Genomic DNA, 27,076 nt, shown 5'->3' with positions numbered 1-27,076 from the left:
CGGGCCAGAGGAGAGGAGTGATCAACCTGAGAGTTTAAACAAACCAGAGAGCCGGCAGCGTAGAGCAGAGCTCTCTCACACACACTCTCTCACACACGTACTCATACAGCTGTTCAGTGCTGAGAGAACTCAAGTGAGCTACACTGGAGAACAGAGCTGAGGTAAGTTTGTTGCAGCTGTGAGTGAGGATTACCTCATTGCTGCTTTTTATGGCAGTTATGCAACATTAGTGGCTTAAAGAGATGTATGCTTTCTTTCTGATATTGTGACGGAACAGCTCAGTTCAGTCAGAGCTGCTGTGTTTGAATCAGGTTTGTGATGTTTGAGATGTTTTTGTAGATTCTGAATTAATTAATTTTGTAAAAGACTTGGTTTTGTTACTATTCTCAGCTTTTTTCTAATGTAGCTGCATTTTTGCACAGGACATGACCTACGACTTAGACTTTGATGGCTCTTTTGACAGTTTGACAGTGACTGCTCACAAGCTAAAGGTCCAGTCGTGTCCCTTTTCTGCTTTAGGACAGAAGACAGTGAGACATCTGTACCTGAAAAGCAGAGCTTACTGAAGGAGGAGCAACTTGGGACATCCTTGAACGGAGTGGGGATAAAACACACCAGACCTTTGCCCCCCTGCAAACTTTCACCTCCCAACCCTTGTCTGTCAGTCCCCACCCCCTCCAGCACACTGACTGAAGCTACACATTCTCCAGTGTCCAGAGGATCTCACTTATAGACTAATAGACTGAGAGGCTGTCGTGCCCGTCCCCAGAGGGTGACCAGTGGTGAGAGCAGTACCGATGGAAGCCCCAGCCCTCGCTGAGATGGGAGACTTGTGTCACCCCCGGTCTGCCTCTCCAGAGGGGGAAACCGTATGTGCAGCTCTAGCCCGATATGAGAACACCCTCCAGGATGCTATCAGGGAGATCCACATGGATGTCAGTGCTTTTAAGCTGGGCATGGAGCGTCGTCTGGAGGAGACAGCCAACCTGAGTGGGCCTCTCGGACGAGTGGTGGCTCAGCTCCAGCAGGAGAACCAGCAGCTCAGGAGTCAGCTGGAAGCTCTTACCCAACAAGTGGAGCTCCTGAGAGTGATGTCGTGTGACAGAAGCACCTGGATGAACAGCAACCACGGTCACAGTCAGAATCACAAGAATCACCTTAGTGACATTCAGGAGAACCACCAGGAGATAAAAGAGGTGGTCTACGGGAAGGGTCAGGCTCACACTCAGAGCCAGGCTCACCTCCACATCCAGCCCTGCACCCTGGGGAGCCAAGCCCAAACCTACAGCAGCCTCAGCAGTCAGTCAAGTCCTGCTTCCCCGCCTGCCACCTTCTCATCCTCCCCCAGTTCCAGCAGTCCTCCTGCTGGCTCTAGAGTTTCCTCCATGGTGACAGGCCCAGTGTCCAGCAGCAGCCCCTCAACCACCCGCTTCTCCAGCCGAGCCACATTTGCTGTGTCCAGCAAGACTAATGTGAGTACTGCGTGTATGTAGACAAGAGATGTTGATACTTTCATCCACAGGCTTTTTACTACAGTGGTTCCCAACCTTGTTTTTCTGATCCACACACACATCCCTGTCAAACAAACTCAAGTGCTTCTTCAATGACACCACTCATCATGTTCCAAATGGGTGTCCATCAGCATATTTGATTTGGTTTGGTTTCATACTAACTCTAAGTTTCCATTCACAACACTACAGTTAGGAGAACTTTTAGTTTTACTTAAAGTGACCCAGCCACAACTTTTAGCTAACTCTTTGTACTTTATCTGTTGTAACCATTTATGTACTACTTTTTACCATCTGTTTCAGCCACTTATCTATTATGTTCAACTAACTGTTTCAACCATCCATCACCTTTAACTAACTATTTCAGGTTAACTATTAATAGTTCATTCCTTACTTTCTGACAATTTGATATATTTGCATTACTTTTATGCTCACTTGCTTGGTCACTTGTGTGTGCACTCTCGCAATCGCAAGACGTAATGTTCAGGTGGTATAGTTTGACTCAGTATTTGGATATGTTTTTAATCCATTCGTCCATTAGCTATACCACTTATCCTTACGGGTTGTGGGGGGCCTGGAGCCTATCCCAGCTGACACTGGGTGAAAGGCGGCGTACAGCCTGGACAGGTCACCAGGGATATGATTTTTATTTGAATTGTTTTATCTGTTTTTCAAATTTCTTACGCAACCACCCTCCCTGAGTTTGGTTCTGTTCAAGGTTTCTGCCTCTTAATAGGAAGTTTTTCCTTGCCACTGTCGGCTAGTCTCTCTATAAATTTTATAAGATAAAGAGTACGGTCTAGACCTGATCTATATGTACAGTGCCTCGAGATAACTTCTGTTGTGAACTGGCTATATAAAGAAAATTGAATTTAACACATACTCCCTGGCAACTGTAGAAGTACCCCCAAAGATATAATTCCTCCTGCTTGGAAATCACTGCTTTATTTGTCAAGAACTGACTACATCTCAAGAATCAAGGAATCTCATCTAGGAACATTCATATCTCATGTCCTCTTGGGCTTTGAACGTAGAAACTCTTGACATATTTGTACTGACCCACCACCGGCACCAGATATTTTGTACCATGGATGGAAATTTAATATACAATAGCAGAGGAGGTAATCCAGTAATTGCTGTGTAATTTCCCAGTTTGGGAAAGGGTCGCTGTTGTATAGAAGCAAAATTGACTGAGGCTGTTTGCGTTGTGGCTGTGTGGATGTGTCATACAAAGCACTGGCTGTGTCACTGCATTGCACAATAGCCCTCCACCAGGATGCTTAAGTATTTATGAAGTACAGTAACATGAGTTGGGCAGGCTCCTGGGAGGTGAGGTTAGTGTGGTCGTGTGGTTTTCAGACCTGAGTCAAATATGTGAAATCAGTGTTGTGAAATGTAGACTCTGGTTAGTCATTACTGCTGTCATCCCCTGCAAACCTCATGGGCCCAGTTTTGTGGATTTTCATTAAGTTACCTTCACCTGAATGATTACATGGCTCTGGTTTGAGGAAATTCCAAGCAAGGTCTTGTGAAAGTCGCTCTAAACTCTCAACACTGAATAAGTTCAAAGATTGATGGGTCAAGCTGAAAACAAGCCTCTTTTCTCACTTCTTGGAGAGCTGACATTTTTCTTAATGCTAAGGGTGTACCACAACTGGTGTTATGTTGTGTCTGTATCTGGGTTACGTCATAGTTCGTCAATACATGAATGGTGACCAGATGGCCTGTGTCAGTGTTTGAGTGCTCAGCAGTTTGTGAGTTATTATCAGGAATAAATTTTTACTGTCACCTTGGGTTGTTGCTCATGGAAGTATGTCCTCCAGAGGGGACTCATCTTGGAGTCTGTTACAGTAACTGTCCCCATTGACATCATTGTGTAGTTGATTTGTTTTCTCCCTTTGCTTGTCCTGCTCATGATGAGACCAAAAAGAGAATCTCCTGGCCTATATCCATCCTGTGGTTACTGCATCACTCGGCCAGTTGAAGATGAGCGTGCAGTTTTCCTGGCTTTCTCTTGATTGTAAATTTACTGGGTTTTCAGAGCAGAAAGGAAATTCAGTCTTATGTCAGAATTTCCTTTGTCTAAATATTTAGAAAAATGGGAGAGTACACACCAGCTGAAGACAATCAAGATTTTTTTCTATCTTGTCTTTCCATTCTGAGGTGATTTAGTACACATGCATTTCAGGATGTCTCTGTGTTTTAACTCAGCCCTTCAGGAATTTGTTATCTTGTAATGGCAAGACTTATGTAAATTCAACCAATGACTGTTCTGTCATTATTATTCCTTTAGCTATTATTATTATTATTATTATTATTATTGACATTTTGACTTAGTCTGTGTATTTGCAATGTTGTCTTTCTCTTACGCCATCCCCCCACCCCCACCCCCCTGTCTAAATCCAACCGATTGAGACAGATGGCCGCCCCCCCCCTGAGTCTGGTTCTCCTCGAGGTTTCTGCGTCTTAAAAGGAAGTTTTTCCTTGCCACAGTCGCCTAGTGCTGCTCATGGTGGGATCTGTTGGTTCTCTCTCTGTAAATCTTATTAGATAAAGAGTACGGTCTAGACCTGATCTATATGTACAGTGCCTCAAGATAACTTCTGTTGTGAATTGGCACTATATAAAGAAAACCAATCTTACATTATTTGCATGAACTTGTTAGGCATGCATGCTTTGTTCTCCAGAAACCTTTCAAAGAACTCTTGCAGCACAATCCACATTTCCCACTTTCCATCTGCGTGCACAGTATGTTCAAAAAAGGATAATTTCAGACAAAATATGAATGAAGCACATTCCATCTCAAGGCTGGAATGTGCTTCTCTTTGTCCATTGTTTAGAAACGTGTTTGTTTTCTTTTATACCTCTACAAATTTGGTACATTGACTGCATAATGCAAACAGCACATTACGAGCAGCTGAAATCTACACTGACTGTGCCCAGCCTATAGTGTATTCACATCAGGAAGTTTTAAGAAAATTTACATTACAGGTTGCAGTTAAGTGCATAAATTGTGACCTTTTACACACCTGGTGTAAATGGCTGTATAGACTAAAACTGAGGCATATCAGTTCCATCAGACAGATCAGATGTGTGAAATGGATGACATGATATATGGGTCAAATAGCAATTTATCTTTAACATGAACACATAACATAAACCATCTTAATATAGCTCCGTTAGATTTGTTTTTATGTATCCTTTTTTCTGCGTGATCAAGGTACTTGATGAGCAGAACATTTTACAGTGTAAGGGCCGCTCAATCAGAACTAGTTTGTATGAAATCCAATGTTTTTATAGCTAAACAGCCAGTCTTAAATGTGGAGTGAAAAACACTGTGGAAAGGTGACATTGTTTAAACATGGAGATAACAGTGTACAGTCTCTGCTGGAAAACATTTAAAGTGTTGACCTTGGTTGTTACTTGAAAAGTGACAGAATTATGTCAAGGATGAAAAAAGTCCTTGGCTCACACAGCTGACCAATCACAGTGGTCGAGTCAGTGATTTATTATGTGACAATATGACGCAGTTTTGGAAACTGACATCAGAAAGACATTTATGTCTTAAAATGACACAGTCTGTGGCCACAAACAACAGTAGCTATTGTCTCTACTTTAAATTTAGCACCATATCTGCTCACATTATCTGTGTATTTCCAAAACAGTTAAGTATAAGGACACATAGTCATACAGATACCTAAAATACAGGCTCACAAAATGTTTTAAAACATACTTGCACTCTTTATGCAAATAGCTCCAGTATCTGTAATTACCAAACGATGTGGTTGGATACAACAGAGGAATGTTATCTTCTGTGAAATCATGTGGTCATAGTGGAACAACACAAGGCTACCTTTGTTTGTGTGTCTGTTGTGGGAGATTCCCTGCTGTCAGCCAAACACACGCAGCTGCAGACACACACACACATCAGATCAAACGTGAGATGCAGAAAGTGCTGTGAAATAACATATCAGTGCACAAAGGTTGACTGTGCAACTGATGCTTCCTTGCTCTTGTGGCGGTAATTAGCTTCATGGGATTTTTATCCACGTGGTCAGATCTCGACACACTGCTGTGTGAATTATAATTGCAGCTCGCTCTTCCTGCCACATCCTCACCTGTCAGACATGAGAGAGATGTGAGGAAGATACAGTACATCAAATACAGTTGGCTGTTCAAACAGGCATGATTGACAGTTACACACTCTCTCTCTCTCACACACACACACTGCAGGCATTCTCAGAGGCTCAAAACCATGCAGAAGTTATGTGTGCCAGAGAGATGTGTATAGGCGTGTTTGACTTCCAGCCTGCTCTCCAGCTGTTACTGTGCTTCAACCGTGCAACCTGCCAAACCGTCACAAGAGGACACACACAAACACACACCTGCATGCACGTACTCACCTCTGAAACACACCTGCAGCATGTCAGCATGACCTTGTTCATTTTGAAACCGCACCTGCAGCACATACCTGTATGAAATATGAACAGTCCCTGTATCTCTTTGAGTTCTGAGTTCTTCACTCTGCTCCTTAAACAAGAAATCTAATTAAAGAGTTGTCACTGTTTCATCATCTGTGTTAAAATATACTGTGTATATATATATACTGCTTACATTTTTATTCTTTGGATTCCTCTCATTCTGCCATCTTATGATGATAATGAATGTTTTGCAATTTAAGAAGCTCTGTCATAATTTACCACCTCTGTTCAATTTATCTGATTCAGTACATTGGAATTCATGTAAAAATATTTGAATGGAAACCCAGCTGTGTGTGTAATAGTGTGTGTATATGTGTGTGTGTTTCCATCTGGAAGGTTTTTGAGGTTTGTAAAGAGGCAGCTGTGTGGCTCTTTTCTATCCTCGAATGGTTCTGAGCAAGAGGAATTACTCAAGATTAAGATTAGGACAAAGACCTAAGCCTCCTCCACATTGTCTCCTCTTCCTCTTCTGTTTCTCCCCCTCACCCCCCTCCACTCTCTCCCATCACACACACACCAACACACACACACACACACACACACACACACACATACGTCTGCAGACAACACCGCTGTTGCCAATTACGGTGCCAAAGCAGCCATCTCAATGGGCCATTGTGTGGGTTCTTGTGCTTCATTGGAAGTACATTGAGTGTGGAGGGATTACAGGATCGACCCTCCTCTCGATTCCTTCACTCATTCGTCTTCCTTTCCCTGTCTCTCACCTGCCATCCTTATCTCACCCCAGCAAAACTAGAGGCTGATACTTTTTGCAGTTTAAATCTGCACGATATTTGTTGCAAATATGACAGTTGGTTAGTTTATATTCATTACATTTTAGACATTGAGCTTGAAAATTCATTCTCAACAAGCCAAAAAGAGCAAGACAAACACACAAACGTAAACTGTTTATAAAACATAAGTCAAGGTCCACTGACTAGATTTTTCCAAGGCTTTCAACAATATCTCATTGTCTTCATCAGCAGATAGCATCTGCTCAGTTATCATGTGACAAGTATTGAAGTTTGGTCTTGTGATAGCAGGTACTATACACAAAGTTGTAAAGTTGTCACATGAACAATCATGTGGTTGAAAGCTCAACCACATGACTGAATAAATAACCCTGATGACATCACCATGACATCATCAGGGTTATCCCAGCTTGCATAAGGAGACTATATATATATATATATATATATATATATATATATATGTGTATGTGTGTGTGTGTGTGTGTGATACTGATGTAATACGTATGTACGTACACACACACACACACACACACACACACACACACATATATATATATATATATATATATCTATGGACAGTCTATTAAAAAACGCCATTGAGTTGCATTATGGGAAATTGACCCAGCCTGGGGAATAAAAGTTAGAAAATACCAGCCTCTACTGCTTCAATCTTAACCATTCTCTCTTTTTTAACCAGAGTCTCTCAACATTATGGTGGTGCAATACTGCTAAATCCATAGACAATAAATGTGGTATTAATCAATCATAAAAAAAATGCATCAATCAGAGCTTGACTGGATCAAAGTATTTTTTTTAATAAAAGGAAATCTTTCTAATTTTAAATGATTAATATAATTACTGTAATATTTGTTGATCTTTGTCACCCTCATTTTGTTTCTGACTCAGATCTTTCATTTTCCTTCTTACCCAAAAATACCTTCCTAAACCACACCTGTACCACTCAAGCCTCCTCTACTGCAGAGCATTAGCCACAGTACATTCCTCTAGTGCTGTGTGTGTGTGTTCATTAGCAGATGAACAGATCAGATTAGCACAGTCAGGTCAGAGGGTCATCTGCTGTTCTCTATCAACACACAGAGACTAGGTGTGCTTGATTTATGGCCCAGTATTGCACTTGTATCACATGTTACGTAAGAGCTTATTTGTGTAGATGGAAATGTTGAGTTTGGGTAAGTTTCATATTGAGGCTCAAAGGACAGGCTGTATAGATGTCACATGAATTTTCACTTAAAGGTGCTACATGCTGTAATTTAATAGCAATACATGATTACCATGCACATTTTGAGGCACTTCCACCGTCAGCAGCGTGGTACAGCTGCCACCACACTGCATGGTGTGGCAGTGGACATTGGGCAATGGAGGGTGGAAGCAATGAAAGGCAAAATCACTTTCAATAAATTCTTGCAGGAAGCAACAGGATTTATTGGAAATGTGGTTTTAATTCTGAGGAACATCTGCTCTCTCTATGGCATTACTATGAGACAGAAGCTACCCATTGTCACCACCCTTGTCTCATTTTTACAATAAGTAAACCAGGCTCTTAAAGTTGATTTGACAGTAATAATATATTAATTCAAAATTGGAATCATGTTGCTTCATCTGACTACTACTATTTGATGGTCAGATCTTTTCCATTGTGTTGGTATAAATTCCATCAGATTACACTCCTCCAGATACTCTGTATCCCTTCATCCCTCCCCGTGCACTCACTGGCTCCATCTACCCCTAACATTACACAATTCAACTTTGATGCTATCTGTTTCTTATCTGCACACACACACACACAAACACACACACACACACACACACACACACACACACACACACACTCACACAAGCAGCAGACCACTGCAGCATTTAGCCTGCAGTGTTTTAGTTTAGTCACAGTCTGAGAATAGGCTGATGGATAGATTATACATTCAGAGCACTTAGATCTACTGATCCCAGTCCAAAGTGAATTACACTGTGATTACTAGCTGCTGGTACACACATTCACATACACAGCAAAAAGCTATGGAAAAGGTGAAAACACTAATGTGTGCTTACTGTACTGTATCTGATGACGTTCATGTTCACATGGACACACACTCTATGTTTGACTAAGGTCATATTACTGCATTCCATGGTGGGTTTTTTTTCATATAACGTGATGCTGATGTGTCCTGAGTCTATCTGGCTGTGGCCGTGCTGCAGTGTTAACTTCCTGTTACAGTAATTGCATCTAAATTACATCAATATGACTGTGAAGAATGTAGCACTAACTTACCCACGTTATGCTTAATGCAAAGGAGTCCTGCCTCAAATACTGACAGTGTAGTTTTTAGTCATGTATCAGATTTCACTCACTGATAGCACCACTGCAATACATTTAATTAAAGCACAAATGTACTGTGTTATGATTTGGTAATGGCCATGATGTCCTGCAAATACAATACTTAAGACCACTAATGTCCAGAAATAGACAGTTTATAGTAAATGGTTAGACAGTCAGATATAATTATTATCTATAATTATGAACATCGAATAGTTAAATTAAAAATGCCAACAAGTGAAAAGTGTTCAGCAGAGTAATAGTGAAGACTGTCAGGTTATAAAGGCAGAGCTGTACACTTACATGACTGTGCTTTACATGGAAAATAGTCAAACAATTGCATTATGCAGAAATATTATGCCACAGAAATGTTTTAACGCTGCATCATTGTCTATTTTTATTATTTTTAAAGAGTCATTTTACTTAATTTGCTTGTTTCATCAATTTTCAAATTCTCTTTTCATTTTGATATTTTACCCGCAGAGATTCATGTGTTTTTATGTATGTATCTAGCTCCAACTGATCACATCCACTTTTACATATAGGATGTTGTTTATCTCCATGACAAAGACATTTGACATTTACATGCTCTCTGTGGAGACTCCCCAGGTTTAGCCAGCTCTGACTGTCTCTGATAACTGTGACGTTCAACTTCTGATATCTGTGTGTTCCTAGAGTTTACCAGAACTCATCCTTCTATCCATCCATCCATTCACTTCTCTTTGCCGCTGTGGCCCCTTTCTCATCCCTCTACCCCTCCCCCATTCTCACCCTCAGAGCTCTGCTGCATTTTAAGGCTGGATTCCTGGCACTCACCCCCCCTTTGTAGCTATTAATACAGCTGTGTGAGACAGAAACCAGAGTTTCGAGTATGCTTTTGTGATCAAACACACACACAACATGTAAGATATTTACAAAAATGCCACCTATATGTACTGGCTTTTGAATCACAACTCTAATTTTGATATGTCTTGAATTAATTTAGAATTTCACCATATATAATTATAAAATCATCTCTGTTGTTTGTCTGTGTGTCCCCCCTGTAATTAATTTTGCATTAGTGGTTTGAAAATATAAATTATTTATCGAGGATGGTTTGGCAATGCTTACTGTAATGTGATATAGTAAGAAGTTAAAATAGATTTGGACAGATATAGATGGAAATAATAAAATTTAAAACAGGGCACAGCTGAAGCGAGAGAGAGAGAGAGAGAGAGAGTGTGTGCATGCGTGCACGTGTACACATGCTGGGGGTTTAACAGTGGTATGCGACCACTCCCTGGCTACCCCTGGTTCTCTTAATGACTTCCAGACAATAGGCCGTGTTCCCGTCATCATCTCTGTGGAAACAGGTTAATAACTGACTGGCTGGTGGGATAGCTCACCCTCCTCACCCTCCTCACCCTCCTCACCCTCATTGCCCTCTGGAATCAGTAAGCCTTACTGGAAGTCAACTTCAGGAGTAGATTTTAAGGTTCCTTCTTTAGCTACGTCAATCTTCCTGGGAATACTTCACAAATTTAATTTAGCTGTGCTCAGTTCCAGTGTTTTGGAATAATGCCCAGAGGGCACTTTAAAGAAAATTGGTTTTAGAGGTTGGGTGACACTGTGCAGGGTCATGTGTGAGAGAGCAGGAGCTCCTGAAGTTTTCAGGTTTTGTCAGACATCGGGTCTCCCACCACAGGAGGGTGACCCAGATATAGCTGCTACTTTGGGCATTTGGAGGCTCAGGAGAAGCAGGAACATGACCTAGAGTTAATTTATCTTCCTGCCAATCACTGTGAGGATGGAATTAAAAATGTAAACTCTACAGAGGGTGGACGATGGAGGGTTGGAGGTGAGCAGAAGGCCAGCTGAGTATTACCACTGAATACACAGAAGAAGTTATCAAGATGTGCAGTAGAAAAAAAAAGACAAATATGTCTGATATGACAATATTTGTCATATGATATTCTGTAGGTATGTAGACTTCTGATAACTCCCCTACCTTAACTACTACTACTACCTTATCAATTACATTGCACCAGGTCTGAATAAGTAGAAAGTTCTGATAATATTCTGATAGTATGTTAACAAAATGGTTCACTACAGCTAATTTTGGATCCTGTATGAAAAGGAACTGAAGCTTGCCTCCCCTTTAAAAGTGTGAATCCAAAATCTGAGGGTGATGAGGAGGAGATCTTCTGGCTCTGCAGTTTTTATGTGTGTGTTTATGTGTTTTGTTGCAGGCAGAGTGGCCTCAGGGCCAAGTATAACATGATACAGGCCGTGACGTGGGCAGACCGTGTGATAGAGATGGTGAAAATAGTTAGATTTTCTCCAGCTGATGTCTGATCATTCATGAGATCAGGACTCAGATTCTGCAGAATTTCAGTCCAAGCTAACATAACAGCAGTTCAGAGATGAGCTCCTCCTCCCTGGTTTCATTTGTGTTTATTAAAGAGGTTCGTTTGAAGCTGGGGACCAGTGAGGCTGAGGCTCAGACTTCCTGGGAACCACTGGGTGGCTCTGCTAAAATGGTGCCGGATTCCTCCAACCTCAATTCATCACTTTCCCTGCTACTACTAATGAGACCAGTTTGGAGTTTTGTATGCTCTTGTGTTAGAATTGCACACATTATTTTACATTTGACTATTTGTATTGACTAAACAATACAACAAAAAGCACAAATCCAGCATTTGATTCAATATTTTCAATTAGAAATTAATGAATGAATATAATTAATCAATATAATATAATGATTCTTTTTTTACCCACCCCCAGAGGTGGGGCTGTAATGTATCCCAGCATGCTTTGAGAGGCATCTACATCTTGAACAAGTCACCAGTGCATCACAGAATATCAGTCATCATTATGCATAGTTATGTTTTTAAAAGTGTCTTTAGTGCTCATTCATTAAATAGAGTTGGACTGGAAATGCCAGCATCATCACAGGACTAACCAATCCTAATCCAGATGGTACGAACCTATAACCAGACATTAACATTAGAGCTGCAAAATTCCAGATTATGTTTCATTCTAATGTTCAAATTCTCACTTTTGAACAATGTCTGTGCATAGTGACTACAGCATGGTTAATGTTAGGGCAATTATGTAGTCATGGTTAATGGGAAGGTGAATTTTCAACTGTAACTGTCAGTAGGAGACAAACTAGGATGTAATTCAAGGAACAGATTTGTCCAATATTGACATAATAAGTGGAGCAGCCTGCTCTTTTACCTGTTTCTATAAATATACAGTGCACTCACACCACCTATCCACTTCAGTCAGCTGTCTGTTAGAAATGAGGGTAGAAGTGATTGTCTTCTTTTGTTGACCTCCTGCCTGGTCAGCCTGTCAGACTCCCCCACACTGTCCTGCCCTCCTCTGCCTCACTGCCAGGAATGAAGGAGGAGAGGAGGGTGGAGGAGGGGAGGTAGACAGGGAAGACAGGGGAGTCGCTCTCTATTGTTGCCATATGTTGGAGGTAGACATTACACAAGAGGGAGTACAGAAGTGAAAAATGATCTTTTCCCCACAGCTAGCAGGGTCTATTTCTCATAGATACTTGGCCTGGAAGAAGCTGAGACCATACTGTTCTTCTCCATGATTCATATACATCTTCAACAGTGACTTAACCAACAACAAAAATGCAAAGGCTGAGAGAAGCTGACAATACTCACCAAATAAGGAAATAATATGAGTCTTAAATGGTATATGTGCCTCATATGTTATACCTTCTTTGTTAAATTGACTTATTTGAGATGACACCAATTACAGAGCAAATTAAATCCATTCTATGCAACCAGGTTTCACAGCTCCAGTGTCTGAAACACAAAGGGAATGCATCATTTTCATCAGTTCAAAATCATGTTTATCAGCAATCCTAAAATCAAGGAAAGTCATGAAGTATCAAGGAGATAAAACAACATTAAGTATGTTTGAACTGCTACAGAGGGCCCAGTGTTTCCAGGATCCCAATCACAACACCAGGTTGATGCATGTGGTTTGCAAAACTGACAAATGGGGCCCGAGGCTTGCACAAGAGGAAAGCTTACAGCCTCCAAAATAGAAAGTCTTCAGTCTTGTAGTAAATTTCAAGTCAGTTTGTTCAGTAATTGTTGCTGCTCTAGACCAACAGAGACAGACTGACCGACTGACATCACCATCCATTGTCTCGGCCACCAGAGAAGTAAAAACTGGTCTGTATCTCCCACCATAAACAGAGAGTATAATGCCTTTTTTAAATTCTATCAAAACATTGTTACAGACTCAAAACCATGAATTAACCCTTTATTTTAAGATGCAGTCAGCAGGAAAGCACATGTGCCAAGCTGAGACTGTAACTGACATTCAGATGTACTGTGTTTATGAAGAAAACGTTTTGCCATTCAGTTGCTCTCACACCTGCAATTAGGTTTTTATATCTTCTCAGTTCAAAGGCTGGGCATATTTTCCACTCTCTACCCAGAGTGGTATTCCCTGCGATTTTTCTAGCAGAGAAATTGCAGTCTGCCTGAACGTATTTGAAGAACAGGTGGTTTGAGTGTGTCTTTCTTCCTCCGAGAGGATTCCTCCACAGACTCCTGGGAGGAAATTACAGAGCAGGAGTCCTCTGTCACTAAATGTTTCCTCTGATAACTGAGGAGAACTCTGATAGCTTTACAGTAGCTGTGGGAACACAACTGCATGCTTCTTGCCCTGTATGTTACATTTGCACATTAACTGCTGGTTGAGTTGTGTTCTGTGATTGATGTCGTAGTAAATTGTAGTGGCCGTCCACATCATCTTACATAGCAGCTGATGATGTGTGGCAGTTTACATTCATTGTGATAATTCATAATATGTAGTATACTGCAAGCCTATCCTGTCACCTCACTCATTCAGTCATATTACTGCAATGATCACAACGGCTTCACTGTGAAATCAAGTGTGTCTTGATGGTGATGTCTTTGCATTTGTTTTGCGAATCAAAGCTACTAAAGTCAGGTCCCCATAATGGTGAGTGTTTCTCTGTGTGGCACAAACAAAAACACACATGATCTCCCTCACACACACCAGCAACTATTGGAGGGCTGCCAGCCTGCCTCCATTGTTACAGTGTTCTCGTCCTCCACCACCAAAGGCCCTGTGAAGCTCAAATGTCACCCTAACAGAGAGAGAGGAGAGAGAGAGAGAGAGAGAGAGAGAGAGTCAGAGAGAAAGAGAAACAGAGGCTGGAGGACAGCTGAGATGGAGGGATGAAAGCAAATGTAACAGAAAGACTCAAGTCACTCTAACCCTAACCCTAGCTTGCTCAACCATCACCGTGCTCTCTCGCTCTCTCTCTCTCTTTAATCATACTGTCATTGTTTAACTTCATATCTAATGTGTATTAGTACACAACAAAGCATTGCTGCTTCAGGACTGTGTCTGGGTTGTTTCCCAGCAGACTGCAAAGAGCCCTCATCAAATAATCACCCTCCAGCAGCCGACTTGTCCTATCCACACCTCATCCCCACCCCTACAAAGTCTTTATTAAAGTGTCAGTGATGAAGATGGCTCTGACAGCTACACAATATCCTCTGACTAAACACAGGACACGGTGCTCACCCAGCACCCTCATTCCTCCTGCTGTTTGAACAGATCAGTTTCCTGGGGCACGCTGTCCTAAATTACCAGCCAATACTGTGGCATTTGCACATATTCAGGTATGTTTTTCATTTAGCATTACATATCCAAACTTCTACGAGTAAACAACGGAAGAGGAACGGTAACTGTTTTTAGCTTCAGTGTAGAAATTGTACCAAAGTACTAAAGTTAGCTAACAGCTGTTGAGTGTAAGGTTTGATTTTTCGTTCCCTGATTATTTTCATTTCCTCTGAGTGTTTCTTGCTGTGACTCAGTGGGGATAGGATATTTGTCCATTGTTGACCTCAGTGTGGCTACACAAGTAGGACAGGGTCCGATGCTCAGTAAGGATGGTAAAATTTTTGTTAGAAAATTCCTTCTTTTCCATCCTTTTCCCCATTTCAGTTTTTTTCTCCTCTCCCTGTGCCTCTGCTCTCATTCTAAGGGCTTTTCCACATTTTCTGCTCAGTTTCACTAATTTCGTCCAAACATTTTATAGTTCCCCACACATGATGCAATGACGCAGTCTCAGGGAGTCTCACTCCATTATGAGACTGTTATGGGAGAGGGACTTTGCATATACTGTGTATCTGTCTGTGTCTGCACATGCATCTGCACATTTATGGCCTGTCCCTCTTCCATGTAGCACAGTGACCGGGTGACAGCTGCTAATAGCAGAACAGACTAAGCAACTGGTCAGTCCCCTCACAACATCAGTTTGGTTTACTCTTTAGAAGTCAGGGACAAATTAGGATGACGATAAATGTAAAGACACCTCCTGTATGTCCATCCAGGGTTCCTTACAGCTCAGCTCGGTTTATTTTAGCGCCATTCTGGCATGATGGTTCCTACTTTTAGCGACTTATCAGTGGGGAGTAAACACTCTAATAGACACGTGTTTGCCAATAAAGCAAAACGTGACTTGTTTAGCACAGAGTCTGGGTTTGTGAAGGCATCACCAGCTGATAGTCTGAGGTGATGATATCTTTAAATTTGATTCCTAATTTACAGGGATACATAATTCACAAAATGATAAAGACTCTCATTAGCAGTACTGTTAACATTTAGCTCAAAGCTCAATAAATAGAATATCCAAAATACAATAAATTAGATAAAACAGTAAAAACATTTGTTTCTAACACAAAGCAAAGGAAGTAAAGTAAAATAAGTCAAATGTGATATTTTCTCAATAGCAATGCTAATGCTGCCCAGAGACTTTGTGTGAGTGTTTTATTTTATTTTGCTGCAGTCATACAGATAGTGTATTAAGGACCAGCTCTCTCAGACTGGAGGAGATAGCAGTTACTATGGGCATTAAGTCACTTTACAGCAGCTGTATATTTACACAGCTTGTAATGCTGGTGCAGGCTTACACCATGTATCCATATGTACTCACTATATAAACATTTACTGTGTAGCTGCTAGCAGCAATATTGTTCTAGTAGAACAGTGCACTCAGTGTCATCTTGGTTATGATCTAATGCCAAAGGTTGCTGATCTGGTCTTTATCAGTGGGCCCTATGCAAATTACTTAACCTTGAGTTTCTTTCCCTTTTATTCTCAGGATGAAATAATTTCAAAACACATAAACAAAATACAATATTTGAACTTTGGTCAAGGTGAGGAAGCAGCGCAAGGTTCTCCCAAAGTTCAACATGACTTTGAGGCAGGATGAAGCTTTCAATGCAGAGAGTTTGGAGACATCCAGATTTTAGAGGAAGTGATAATCCTCAGAACAATATATCAGTTCTTCAAACGCGAGTAAATCCAGCAGATATCAGTTTATGTTTATCTGCATGCTCATGTAGTTCTTATGCCAAAGTGTTTGTTCATGCATGCTTGTTTTAAGCAGATGCATGCACAAATGTGATGGGTGTATCGTGTTCTAAGGTCCCTTGTCGGCACTGTGCCATGTTAAGTATGCACCAGTTTGTTCTGCCAGCAAATAAGACCTCGAGATACCAGAGAGTTTACAGGAACCTCAGCAGCTCCACTATCATGTTTCCCCTCTGACCCTCAGTGGATGTCTGATGATCTGAGCACTTAAGCTGGGGAAGCTCCCCTCCCCAAACTCAGACGTTCTGCCATTTGTCTTCCTCCCCCTGCTGTATAGCCAGCTGTTTCCACCTCACTACCCCATCCCTCTGCACCAGGTCTCATCGTGCAGTTTACAACTGTTCCCCTGTGTGTTCTCTTACCTTTTCCAGGTGTGTCATCGCCACTTTATGAAATGACAGAGCCCCCCTCAAAACCCCACTCTGTCTCTCTCTATCTGTCTCTCTCACATACACACACACACACACATACACACACATAAAGAAAAATATGCTGTCCGTTGCTGTGAGATAGCATGCTGTGCTTACTTGAGGAAATGGCTGGGAGTCTGTAAATGTGTGTGTGTGTGTGTGTGTGTGTGGCTGAGATCACAATATAGGAATGCTGCTGGTGTGTGTGTGTGTGTGTGTGTGTGTGTGTGTGTGTGTGTGTGTGTTAAAACAAGGCAAGGCGATAGAGAGGGACGGATGCAGTCATAGTTTTAGGTTTCTGTGTTACTTTCTGCAGGAAGAAAATTGAGGTCTTAGGTTTAGTTAGTTTTAGTTTAAATTGTCCAGGTTTTGAGATATCATCTATGAAACTTTGTGCAACAGCAACATCTCTTTCCTGAAACAGTGTCCCTGTCACTAAGAATAATCTCCACAACACTTTTGCTTCAAGTGGATCCAGTGTGGATCATTGGAAGCTAGCCAGGACATTGTTTCTGGCAAGAAAAGTTGTTGTAACTGTTTTTGAATGCAATTTTTCAATATTATTGATATTAAAAAGAAAAAACTGTTCACCTTCAGTGTAGTGGGTTGGAAGCAGAAATATCAGAGACAGATATCTCAAATAAAACTAAATAAAATCAAACCTTTCTGCATGACTAATGATGTGACTATAAAAACATTGTGAATTATACCAAATCACTTTATTACAGGCCATGTAGCAGTTTGGTTTGCCAAGCAATTTGTTGCTCAAATCATTGCAACCCACACTCTCCTTATTGGCTCTCTCTCTTTCCCAATAATACTCTGAGTAGATTGTCTCAGAAATACTGAAAACTGCTGTAATCTACATTCTTTTTATCATTAATATAAAACGTGGTTACTCATATTGATGAACCCACAGAAAAGTACTGTCAGACTCTGCAGTTCACCTCAGCTCAATGGAGCATTTTAGCATCTTTAAACTCATTGTTTTGGTTTTGTTGCCCACAATTTAACCATTTGGTTCACTCTCACTCCTTTAATCCAGAATCATTTCCAAATCCCCTGTACACTGCCAGTCCCAGGCAGGATACAGAGCAATTAACTAGCTTGTGAATAGTGGAGCATTTAACATCTTTAGGTTGTTTTTCTGTATAATCACATCCTCTGTCTGTTCACTTAGTGGTTTATTGCCAGATGCTGCGGTTTGCTTCCAAACATGCTGACTTTATCTAAATACAGAACTGATGCATCAGATGCATCAGTGGTGAAATAATGTTCTCAGTCAAACAGCACAGAAATCAGCCCTGTCTATTCAGTTCCACTGTGACAGCCAAGTTTGAAATATAACCAGCTGTTCATTTGTTATTTGTTGCCAAAGAGCAGAGGATCTCTTACAGGGCTGCCTGAGGGTGTGTTATGTTTCCTGAAAGCCTGTTTCAGGTTCTGGTAGACCGGCATAGATACAATGTGACATGTGGTTTGATGCTGACCTTGAGAAAACGTGCACTGCCATCAGCGCTGCACTGTTGACCCGAGTAGTGTTGTTGTGTGCCAAAGGGGCCGACTATCAACACACTAAGTTCTATCTATGTGTCTGACAGGGCCACATGGAAAGTGACAGCTTGACCCACAACCTATGACGGTCAGCAGCACCATGCGGATGAGAGTTTGAGATAAAAGTATCAGCTCAGGAAGGCGATTAGCTGTTTCCATGCGGCTGATAATGTTTGTAGAAAGGAAAGAGAGCCTCTGCTGACGATCTGCACTGATCACAGAGACAGGAGATAGACAGGGTCACATAGACACCGAAATTAACATGCTAATGATGTTTGACATTATAAATTGATCTCAGTCATTTTAGCAGTCATGCTGCCAGATCACCAGACAGATTTTGGCAGCTTTCCCGTCACTGAGCATGTCAGTGACAGATTTAAAACAAAGACTTCTCAGGTCTTATCACAGGAGGAGAGATAGGTACACAGAACAGAACACCCTGGTGCCTCTCACACCTACAACACTTCTCTGGAGTTCATGCTGTCAAATGTCCGACTTTGAAGTGCATTGAGTCGTGCCGTGCCAATTTGTTGGTTTGTTTTGATTTGTCTGAAGTCATGACAAAAAAGCCCAGATGTTGGAGAGAAGTCTAAAACCTGAAAAGAGTGAAATGGTCCAACAATGACTCAATAAGCAGTGGACATCTGGATTTCTTTTTTTGTTCAAACCAGAGGAACATGATTTCCCGACTTTTTGTCTTTGATCCAAACACAACATATTAAGCACTGCAAACCCGAATTTTCAAGACATCACCCAGCACAGCTGTAAGTATGAACACAAATGTCTGAATCAGTCAGGCCAGACATCTAATGGACTTTATCCTGCCAGCTCTTTGGTATAATACTGAGGTCAATCAATACATCTGATCAGTACTACAGTGATCAATTCAACAGTTAAGTCTCTGGCTTTCAAAACGTGTTTTCCAGCTTGTTCTGTGTCTTAGAGGGAAACGTCTGACAGAACCTCTCACTGGTCTCCAGTGAAGGTCAAATATGACTTCATGCTCCTTTAAAAGCAGTGAAGACTGTTACTGTGTTGTTGTTAACCATGGCTTTCTGTGTGTTTCAGAGCATTGAGCGAGAAGAGCCAATAGAGGTGGACCCCACCCCAACACATGCTGGGCTGGAGAATGGTCATGCTGCTGCAACAGGTAACTGTGTTTTCACTGCGGCACATTTTACAGCTTATATAAAGATGCTAATTGATTTGAACAAACATGTTTCAAGGTGGTTTACAGTCACAGAAGACTCAGAACGTTTTTTTTAAAGAGGTAGTCCATTTACTTTAAACTGAAGATGAGTTTACTCATGAGGAGTAAACTCAGCCTGTGAAACAGTTGTATAATGTGCTCTGTGGCTCTGGAGGAGATTGATGATGTCATAGGGGATTATGGTTAGGTTAGGTTAGCCTGAGCTCAGAGACTGTGAATCTTTAACAGAGGGCCTGTATTACAGCTTAAGTGGTGGATTTTGAAAGATTTTGTTAGACCTTCAGGAGTACTTAACAAAAACACACTGTTGGGTTGCATTATGGGAAATGTAGGATCCACTGCTCTTGGAGGGGCCTAAATGTCAAATTTTTCAAGAATCTGTTGCATCAATTCACCATTCTTTTTTAGTTAATATCTCATGAGTACATCTTTATAGCCATTCAACACTAAATCACTGGAGAAAACTACATTTTATTTGTGGAGTACTTAAGCACCTTTTAGGCCCAGTTAAATCTTGCTTCACACACAATAAAGTTGCAAACAGTTGCCTATTTAGTGTAAATCTAAGTCCCATATTAACTCTCCTTTTGGCTCTTTTTTTGGCCTCCAAAATATCTTTACCTTTTAACCTGAAACAGCTACTGCTGGAAATGACTGACTTTAATGAGAGCAGATTTTGTGGGCCAAAAAATCACAACAATGGGATAAAAATGGTTAAAATGCTCTAGAAAGGGAAACTGTAGAACTGATGATAATTTTCTGTGGATTTGTTACCATGGGCAACCCCTTTCATTTTACATACTGTTTAATGATTTGGTCCATTGTTAATATAAAAATATTGATTAGTGGAGCTTTAAGAATTTCCATCAATGTGATTGTTCTAAATCGTTCTATCCAACTAGAACATTCACTGTTGGTGCACGGAAAGATCTCTCCGCCCAGTGACTTCCTACATGAGCACACAGCTCCTGTCACCATGCGGATGCCCCACCTTCCCATCACCGCTATGACCAAGACAGCAGACATTAGGGGCTCTCCTGACTCTCCCAGCAGCCCTGTTGGTTCTCGGTCCTCCCCTGTCTCTGAGGCCTCACCTCCTGCTCAATCAACCACCACAAACCAGCCCCAACCAATAGACGAGTCTCCTGTCCAATCAGGTAGCTAACTGTCTCAGTTTGACCAGTATGTCTGTGTTTTCTATTAAACATGAATGCTGCATTCACATTTAATAATCAGTAATAATCAGTGTTTAATTACTTGTTTTTACCTTAATTACTTTTTTTGTGTCCTGTCTCTGTTGCTGTTAGTATCTTCTGTGAAGACATGGACCCCTACACCTATCAGAGCCCTGGGATCCCACAGCCTTCAGGGTGAGCCATGCTTTCAGACGCATATCCTGGTATCCTATCTGAGACTATAATATTGTGGATATGATTTTACACTGTATGTTTGTCTATTGCAGAGAAGGCAAATTCAGCCCCTGCTAAGTCTGTGACCTACTCAGGGCTACAACAGCATGATAGGTATGGAGTATTACGTGACTGAGGAAGGACGTCTTTTAGGACAGGTCAAATATGTTTTGTCAGTCTGACCCTCCTGTGCTCCCGCCCTGCAGAGATGGTGATATCAACAGTGACAAGTCCTTTGGGCAGACAGGAGAGAGGAGGCGGGAACTTGTGAGGTCACAGACTCTGCCTCGTAATATTGGTGCTCAGGCTCGTCGATCTATCTTTGAAAGACTGGACTCTGAAGCAAGTAACAGGTAAACGCAATTTAATGCTGCATTTGGCTAACATGGGAACAATGATAGATGCAGCTGTCTTATGCACCTGTGTTCTAACACCTTCTGTGCAGCCGTCCCAAACCAGTGGACTCTAAACCCAAACTGAAGCGTTCTCAGAGTTTTGGGGTGTCCACCGCCAGCAGCATCAAACAGATCCTTCTTGAGTGGTGCCGCTCCAAGACTGTAGGCTACCAGGTAAAATACCAAGTATCTCTGATGGTGTTATTCTGTCATTTATTACATTACATTACATACATTTTAAGGTTACATACTGTAGTATAAATCTATACAGATCCATGTTTTTTTTTTACATTTAGTCCAGATAGATGAAGTTGCTACTAGGCTCCAGATAAGCTCAAAGCTGTGTATTGGTCCATTTGCTACAAATTACATAAATTCTACACTACTGCTCACTATTTCCATAGAGCAGATCATAGCTGATTACCTTTTAGAGAGTGTTGTTACTTTGTGCCAGACAGTCACTGACATCAGTTAATTTCGCTATAGCATGAAAATTAACTGGCAGAGACTTGCTTGAGATAGGTAACCCAGCGTGTCTGGTCCTATTATAGTAGAAGTCATGTTATTGTTGTATGGTAATGTAGTGGAAAAACTGACAGTTGTGCTCATGTCCTGTGTGGGAGTTTGAAGTCAGCACTACAAGAGCAGCAGCCATGTTAATGCATGAAGCTAATAAATTCATGTTATCCCTTTCAAGATGTTTTCCAGCTGTTAGTCCTCTGGGTTTGACTCTCTGGCAGGCTTTCAACTGCAGTGTCATGCCATAATAATGTTACTCTGATGAAATCAGATAAGTCTGAGATTTAAAGAGAAATATGTGGACATGGATCATTTTGACCAAAGCAAGTTGATTTTCATAGTATATAGAAATGATTATGTATGTTGGAAGTACTGATTGATTTATTTAGAAAAATGCTTGAAATACATGTATTTATTTTTTTTCCAAGAGTTAGATATATACCTACCAGCAATTCTAACACAAAATGATTGTCACCTCTCATTTTTTGTAACCATACACAAACTGTCATTCAAAAATGCACTAGTTGCCTGGAAACCTCATTGTGAGGGGAATGACATGGTGAAAAAGTTACACCACATAACTCCCCATAAAACCACAAATTATAGTTTCTCTACATTTTTCTTTCCTTAAAGGTTAAAGGAAAAAGATACTGGTCACCAGTGAGCTTTCAACATGCTGGTAGATGGATTTTCTTACCTTTGGACAGAGCTGGGCCCGCCATTTCCCTCTGCTTCTACTCTTTATGATAAGCTAGGCTCATTGCCTCCTGGCTACAGCTCTGTACTCACTGCACAGTCATGACAGTGGTACCAGTCTGATTGTCTAACTCCCAGAAAAAAGCAAATAAGCATATTTTTCAAAATCACATAGATAGGGTACATTATTTAACCTTAATGCGAATGTGGCCAGCAGGAACTAAATGTTTACAGAGTTTGTTGTAAATGGGTTCAAAGATGCAGCATTTCCAGCACTGTCCTTTAATTTGAATATATGAGACGACAGATACAAATCATTTGTTTAAGATGAGTGTAGCTCCTGCTGGTCCTGCATATAACTTTAACCTGTCAGCACACATCATAGTGCTAATGTGTTTATTATCTACCTCTAAACCACAGAGCTATATGGAAGTAAGCGTCCTTATGAATGAGGGTGTGTGTAATTGTATATACGTGACGGTGCAGGGCTGAGGTAGTTTAGGTCATGGTTGAATACACAGACACATTGCTACACTCCAGTACTGTTCTCCTCACAGCACCCAGTGCCAGCTGCTCCATGTGTTTCTGATTATAATCAGAGCCAGGCAAAGCCAAGACTCTTATTAACTGGGAGCAAACATTCGCTCACACACGAGAGAGAGAGATGTTCATCCAGTGACTCGACATGTTGCATTTCATTCAAGGCAAACTCCAGACTAATAAAGGGCAGCCTTGAAATGACATGATTTCAAAAGCATGTAATAGACCAAAAGCAGGAGAGGAGAGAAAAGTCTGTTTTATCCATCATAATTATGGGCTAGACAGTGAATGGGGAGATGGCTTTATGAAGCTCCAACAAGTTGCCAGTCACTTTTACAAGTCGTGTTCTTTTACCTCTCTCTATCTCTCAGCTCTTAAGGTTTTCCTCTGTGCACACACAGGGCTAAAATGACAAAGTAACACACTCACTGAAACACACTTGCCACATCATCACCAAATCTTTTTCTTTGCCTCTCCATAGAACATTGACATCCAGAACTTCTCGTCCAGTTGGAGTGATGGGATGGCTTTTTGCGCTCTGGTGCACTCCTTCTTCCCCACTGAGTTTGACTACACCTCTCTGTTGCCCGCCAACCGCAAACACAACTTTGAGCTGGCCTTTGGAACTGCAGAGTGAGTGATAGTAATACCAACATTTAAAAGCAATGCCATTGTTACAAGTGTTTTGTTGATTCTGCTGCAGTGTAATTAATGACATATTTTTTATGAAACTGATCATTTTGAGACATTTTTATCATATATGAGACAGTGCTGTTTAAGCGTTTTTCCCAACCTGACAAGGATAAAAACTGAATGGTAGTTTTATCCACACTAGCTACTTTACTACTAGTTATTTCTACACTGAAATATCTCAACAATCATTTAGATTAGCAAGAAATTTTGCACTGACATTCATGTTCTCCTTTCTTCACTTACCACCACCATGAGGTTGGCTTTTTTTTGTGTGTGAAATATCCCAATAACTATTGAATGTTTGTCCAGTACTTTATAATCAAAAACTTGCAAAGCCTCAGTTATATGTTGCATTTAGTGCTGATTAGCAAATGTTAGCATGTTAAAAGGTTAAACTCAAATCGAGATAGTTCTAGCACCATAACTCCATATAAAACCACAAATTGTCCTTTTTGCATTTTTGTTTGTGTACAGGTTAAATCATCAGTGTGCTTTAGAGGGGCTGGTAGGCATAATGTTGTATGAAGAGAGACCCTGCTTCCAGTCTTTATGCTAAGATAGGCCTGCTACTTCACAACTCCAGCTGGAAGCAATGATTTTGCACATAATAACCCCATAAATGAATGGCAGTGCATTGTTTCTCCACTTTAGCTTCTGTACAGATTCAACAAATGAGATGGTATTAATAAGGTTTGGAAATTCTGTCTGTAGCTTCATGTTTAACACACAGAGTGGTGTCAATCATCTAACTCTCAGTGAGACTGTGAATAAGCATTTTTCCCAAAATGTCAAACTATTCCTTTAACTTCTAACTGCTCTCATTATGCAACAGGACAAACACCCATTTGTTAGCTTGGAGTCACTTGTGGTTTCTGAAATTTGCTGAATTGGCCTTAAAGGATTTATGGGCTTTAACTACATCAGCAATCAAAGTCTTAACTTTATTGTGGTTGATTGTTTCTTAATTTGTTTTCTTTGTTGCTTTTATTTCATTGTCCTCTGTGGAGTTGCTATTTTACACGAGACAACACCACATACACATTCTACATGGCAGCATTCCTGCCTTCCTGTCTATTTCACCATGCTTTCCTCTTTTATGTGTTTGGTGAAAGGTGTGCATTCCTTTTGGCTGACACCATAGCTTCACAGACCATGGCTTATTGTTTCCTCAGACAGATACTGCACATACAGGCTGCATGCTATAGATCAGACATTATACAGGCATACAGCATGGACATACACATGCTGTATGTCAGGGCTTACAGATATGAACATGTTATTCTTACACTGATAATGCTGCTGTAGAATTAAGCTGATTTGACTGAAAAACAATATTCACTTGGTGACAGAGTCAATCCTTCATGCACAGTGGCAGCTTTAGATTTGACCTCTTAAAGAGATCACAGAGCAGAGACTTACTAGAATATAAATGTATATGAATTATTATGCACGGTATCCTCCTTGAACTCCTCAAAACATGTTTGTTAGAATGTAAAGGAAAAACGAGTTTGAGAACTGCACAAGACACAATGTTAGACGCAGAATGTGGCTTTACAATAGTGAGACTGATATAGTATATCAGGGTGGTATCAACTTTTTTGTAAACTTTGTGTTGATATGGCTCTGTCAGTGTGTGTTACCACTGATGCAGAGCTTAAACTCATGAAACAACAAAGTTAAGTTTTCAGCAAAAATACCAGATTCTCTGCTCCACAATCACAGATGTAAGGACTTTTCTCTGTCCTATATCATTGTCAACTGGATATCTTTGCATTTTGGATTCTGGTCAGAAAAAAACTGCAATTTAAATATGTCACCTTGAACTTTGGAAAACTGATTTTCTTTATGTTTCCTGGTATTTTATAGATTAATCAATTGACCAAACAACCTTTAACTGATTCAGCTGACACATATTGATCCATTTCTATACAAGTATGCATGAATGTATAATTTCATTGTCCATAAATGCTCCCTCTCAGGTTTTCTCAGCTTGACAACAATGAAATTGTGACTTTTCAAGATGCCACCCTCCATTTTGGTTGAGTTCTGGTTAAAACATCATTCACACAGCATTAAATCTTCCTTTCTGACTCATGTTTCTCTGTCTGTGTCTCCAGAGTGAAGGCAGGCTGTGATCGGCTGATTGAGGTGGACGATATGATGATCATGGGTCGTAAACCAGACCCCATGTGTGTTTTCACCTACGTCCAGTCCCTGTACAACCACCTGCGCAAGTTTGAGTGAAGCTCAAACATCAGGGATCTGATTTTCTCCACAGTTCTCCTTTTAACGTTAAACTTTTTTCAGCCTCCTCTTTGGCTGTCAGGTGTTCATCAACTGTAGGGTCTTTACTCTCTATACCCAACTTTGAGCTCAGTGGGGACTCAGAGCAGGGTTGATAGCACTTTGAAAAGACTATGCTGCTCCCTGGTGGTGGATTAGTGAACATTCTTCCGAAATCTGGAGGGTGCTCACAGCTTGGACATTGTCTCACTGGGAGAAGACTGTGTCTGTGAGTGTACAGTCCCATGCTGTTATAACAGGTCAGGGCTGGTTTGTCAACAGTAGTCGTTTTCTTTTTTTTTTTTTTAATGTGTGCTTGTGTGTGTATGTAGTCTTGTAGTTGACATATATTGGACAAAGAGTTGAAATATGTGTGTTGTGTTGTGTAAATCTTTATCGTCACAAACTTATTGTCAAAATTAGCCTTTAACATTGCACCAAAGAATGGATGTATGTTTCACAAATGTCACTGAAAAACTAAAATTGTTTGTGATAGATGCTTGGTTATGAAAAGTAAAATAAAACAACAAAAAAAAAAAACGAACAAACAAAAAAAAAACAATGTGGGGCAAAAAACACACAAGAACATAAAATACAGAAAATAAAGTGATGTCTTTGTAAAATGGAGCTGATTGCTGAGTGATATTTGCATCTACATATGCTCTGATATTGTGTTACTGAGATGGGGTGAGATGTGGGAAATCAATAAATTGTGCGGTTTGACACAGAAATATTGTGCTTCTGAATGATAATAAACAAAACAAGGAAATGAAAGAACATGTGGTAGAGACATGCCCAAAAATGAAAAAATAAAAGGGAAAAGAAATGAAAATTCAACATGTGGACAAACAGGCTGATTCAACAAATTT

General features: G+C 40.7%; 1 protein-coding gene across 2 annotated transcripts; it reads left to right on the top strand.

Moving 5' to 3' along the window:
* Nucleotides 1-26,938, top strand: smtnl (smoothelin, like). 2 transcript variants are annotated; one of them, XM_018684021.2, is made up of 10 exons: nucleotides 1-161; nucleotides 520-1,472; nucleotides 19,531-19,612; nucleotides 20,575-20,829; nucleotides 20,980-21,042; nucleotides 21,135-21,195; nucleotides 21,288-21,434; nucleotides 21,527-21,650; nucleotides 23,713-23,864; nucleotides 26,042-26,938. In XM_018684021.2, the coding sequence occupies exons 2-10, from the start codon at nucleotides 798-800 to the stop codon at nucleotides 26,166-26,168; spliced, it is 1,686 nt and encodes a 561-aa protein (XP_018539537.1). In that variant the 5' UTR covers nucleotides 1-161; nucleotides 520-797; the 3' UTR covers nucleotides 26,169-26,938. The 2 variants fall into 2 exon arrangements, with proteins under 2 accessions (XP_018539537.1, XP_050921399.1); XM_051065442.1 differs by having other exon boundaries at nucleotides 14-161; nucleotides 423-1,472.
* The last annotated feature ends 138 nt before the right edge of the window (nucleotides 26,939-27,076 follow it).

Source organism: Lates calcarifer, linkage group LG21 (assembly GCF_001640805.2).
Source record: "Lates calcarifer isolate ASB-BC8 linkage group LG21, TLL_Latcal_v3, whole genome shotgun sequence".
Taxonomy (NCBI): Eukaryota; Metazoa; Chordata; class Actinopteri; family Centropomidae; genus Lates; species Lates calcarifer.
This window is presented reverse-complemented; position numbering and strand designations above follow the sequence as displayed.

What these genes read in the sequence shown, in the direction of transcription:
- smtnl (XM_018684021.2), top strand. Translation starts at nt 798, where the DNA reads ATGGAAGCCCCAGCCCTCGCTGAGATGGGAGACTTGTGTCACCCCCGG. An exon ending in GGGATCCCACAGCCTTCAGG is followed by an intron (nt 21,043 to 21,134) that starts GTGAGCCATGCT and finishes TGTCTATTGCAG; the next exon opens with AGAAGGCAAATTCAGCCCCT. An exon ending in GACTCTGAAGCAAGTAACAG is followed by an intron (nt 21,435 to 21,526) that starts GTAAACGCAATT and finishes CCTTCTGTGCAG; the next exon opens with CCGTCCCAAACCAGTGGACT.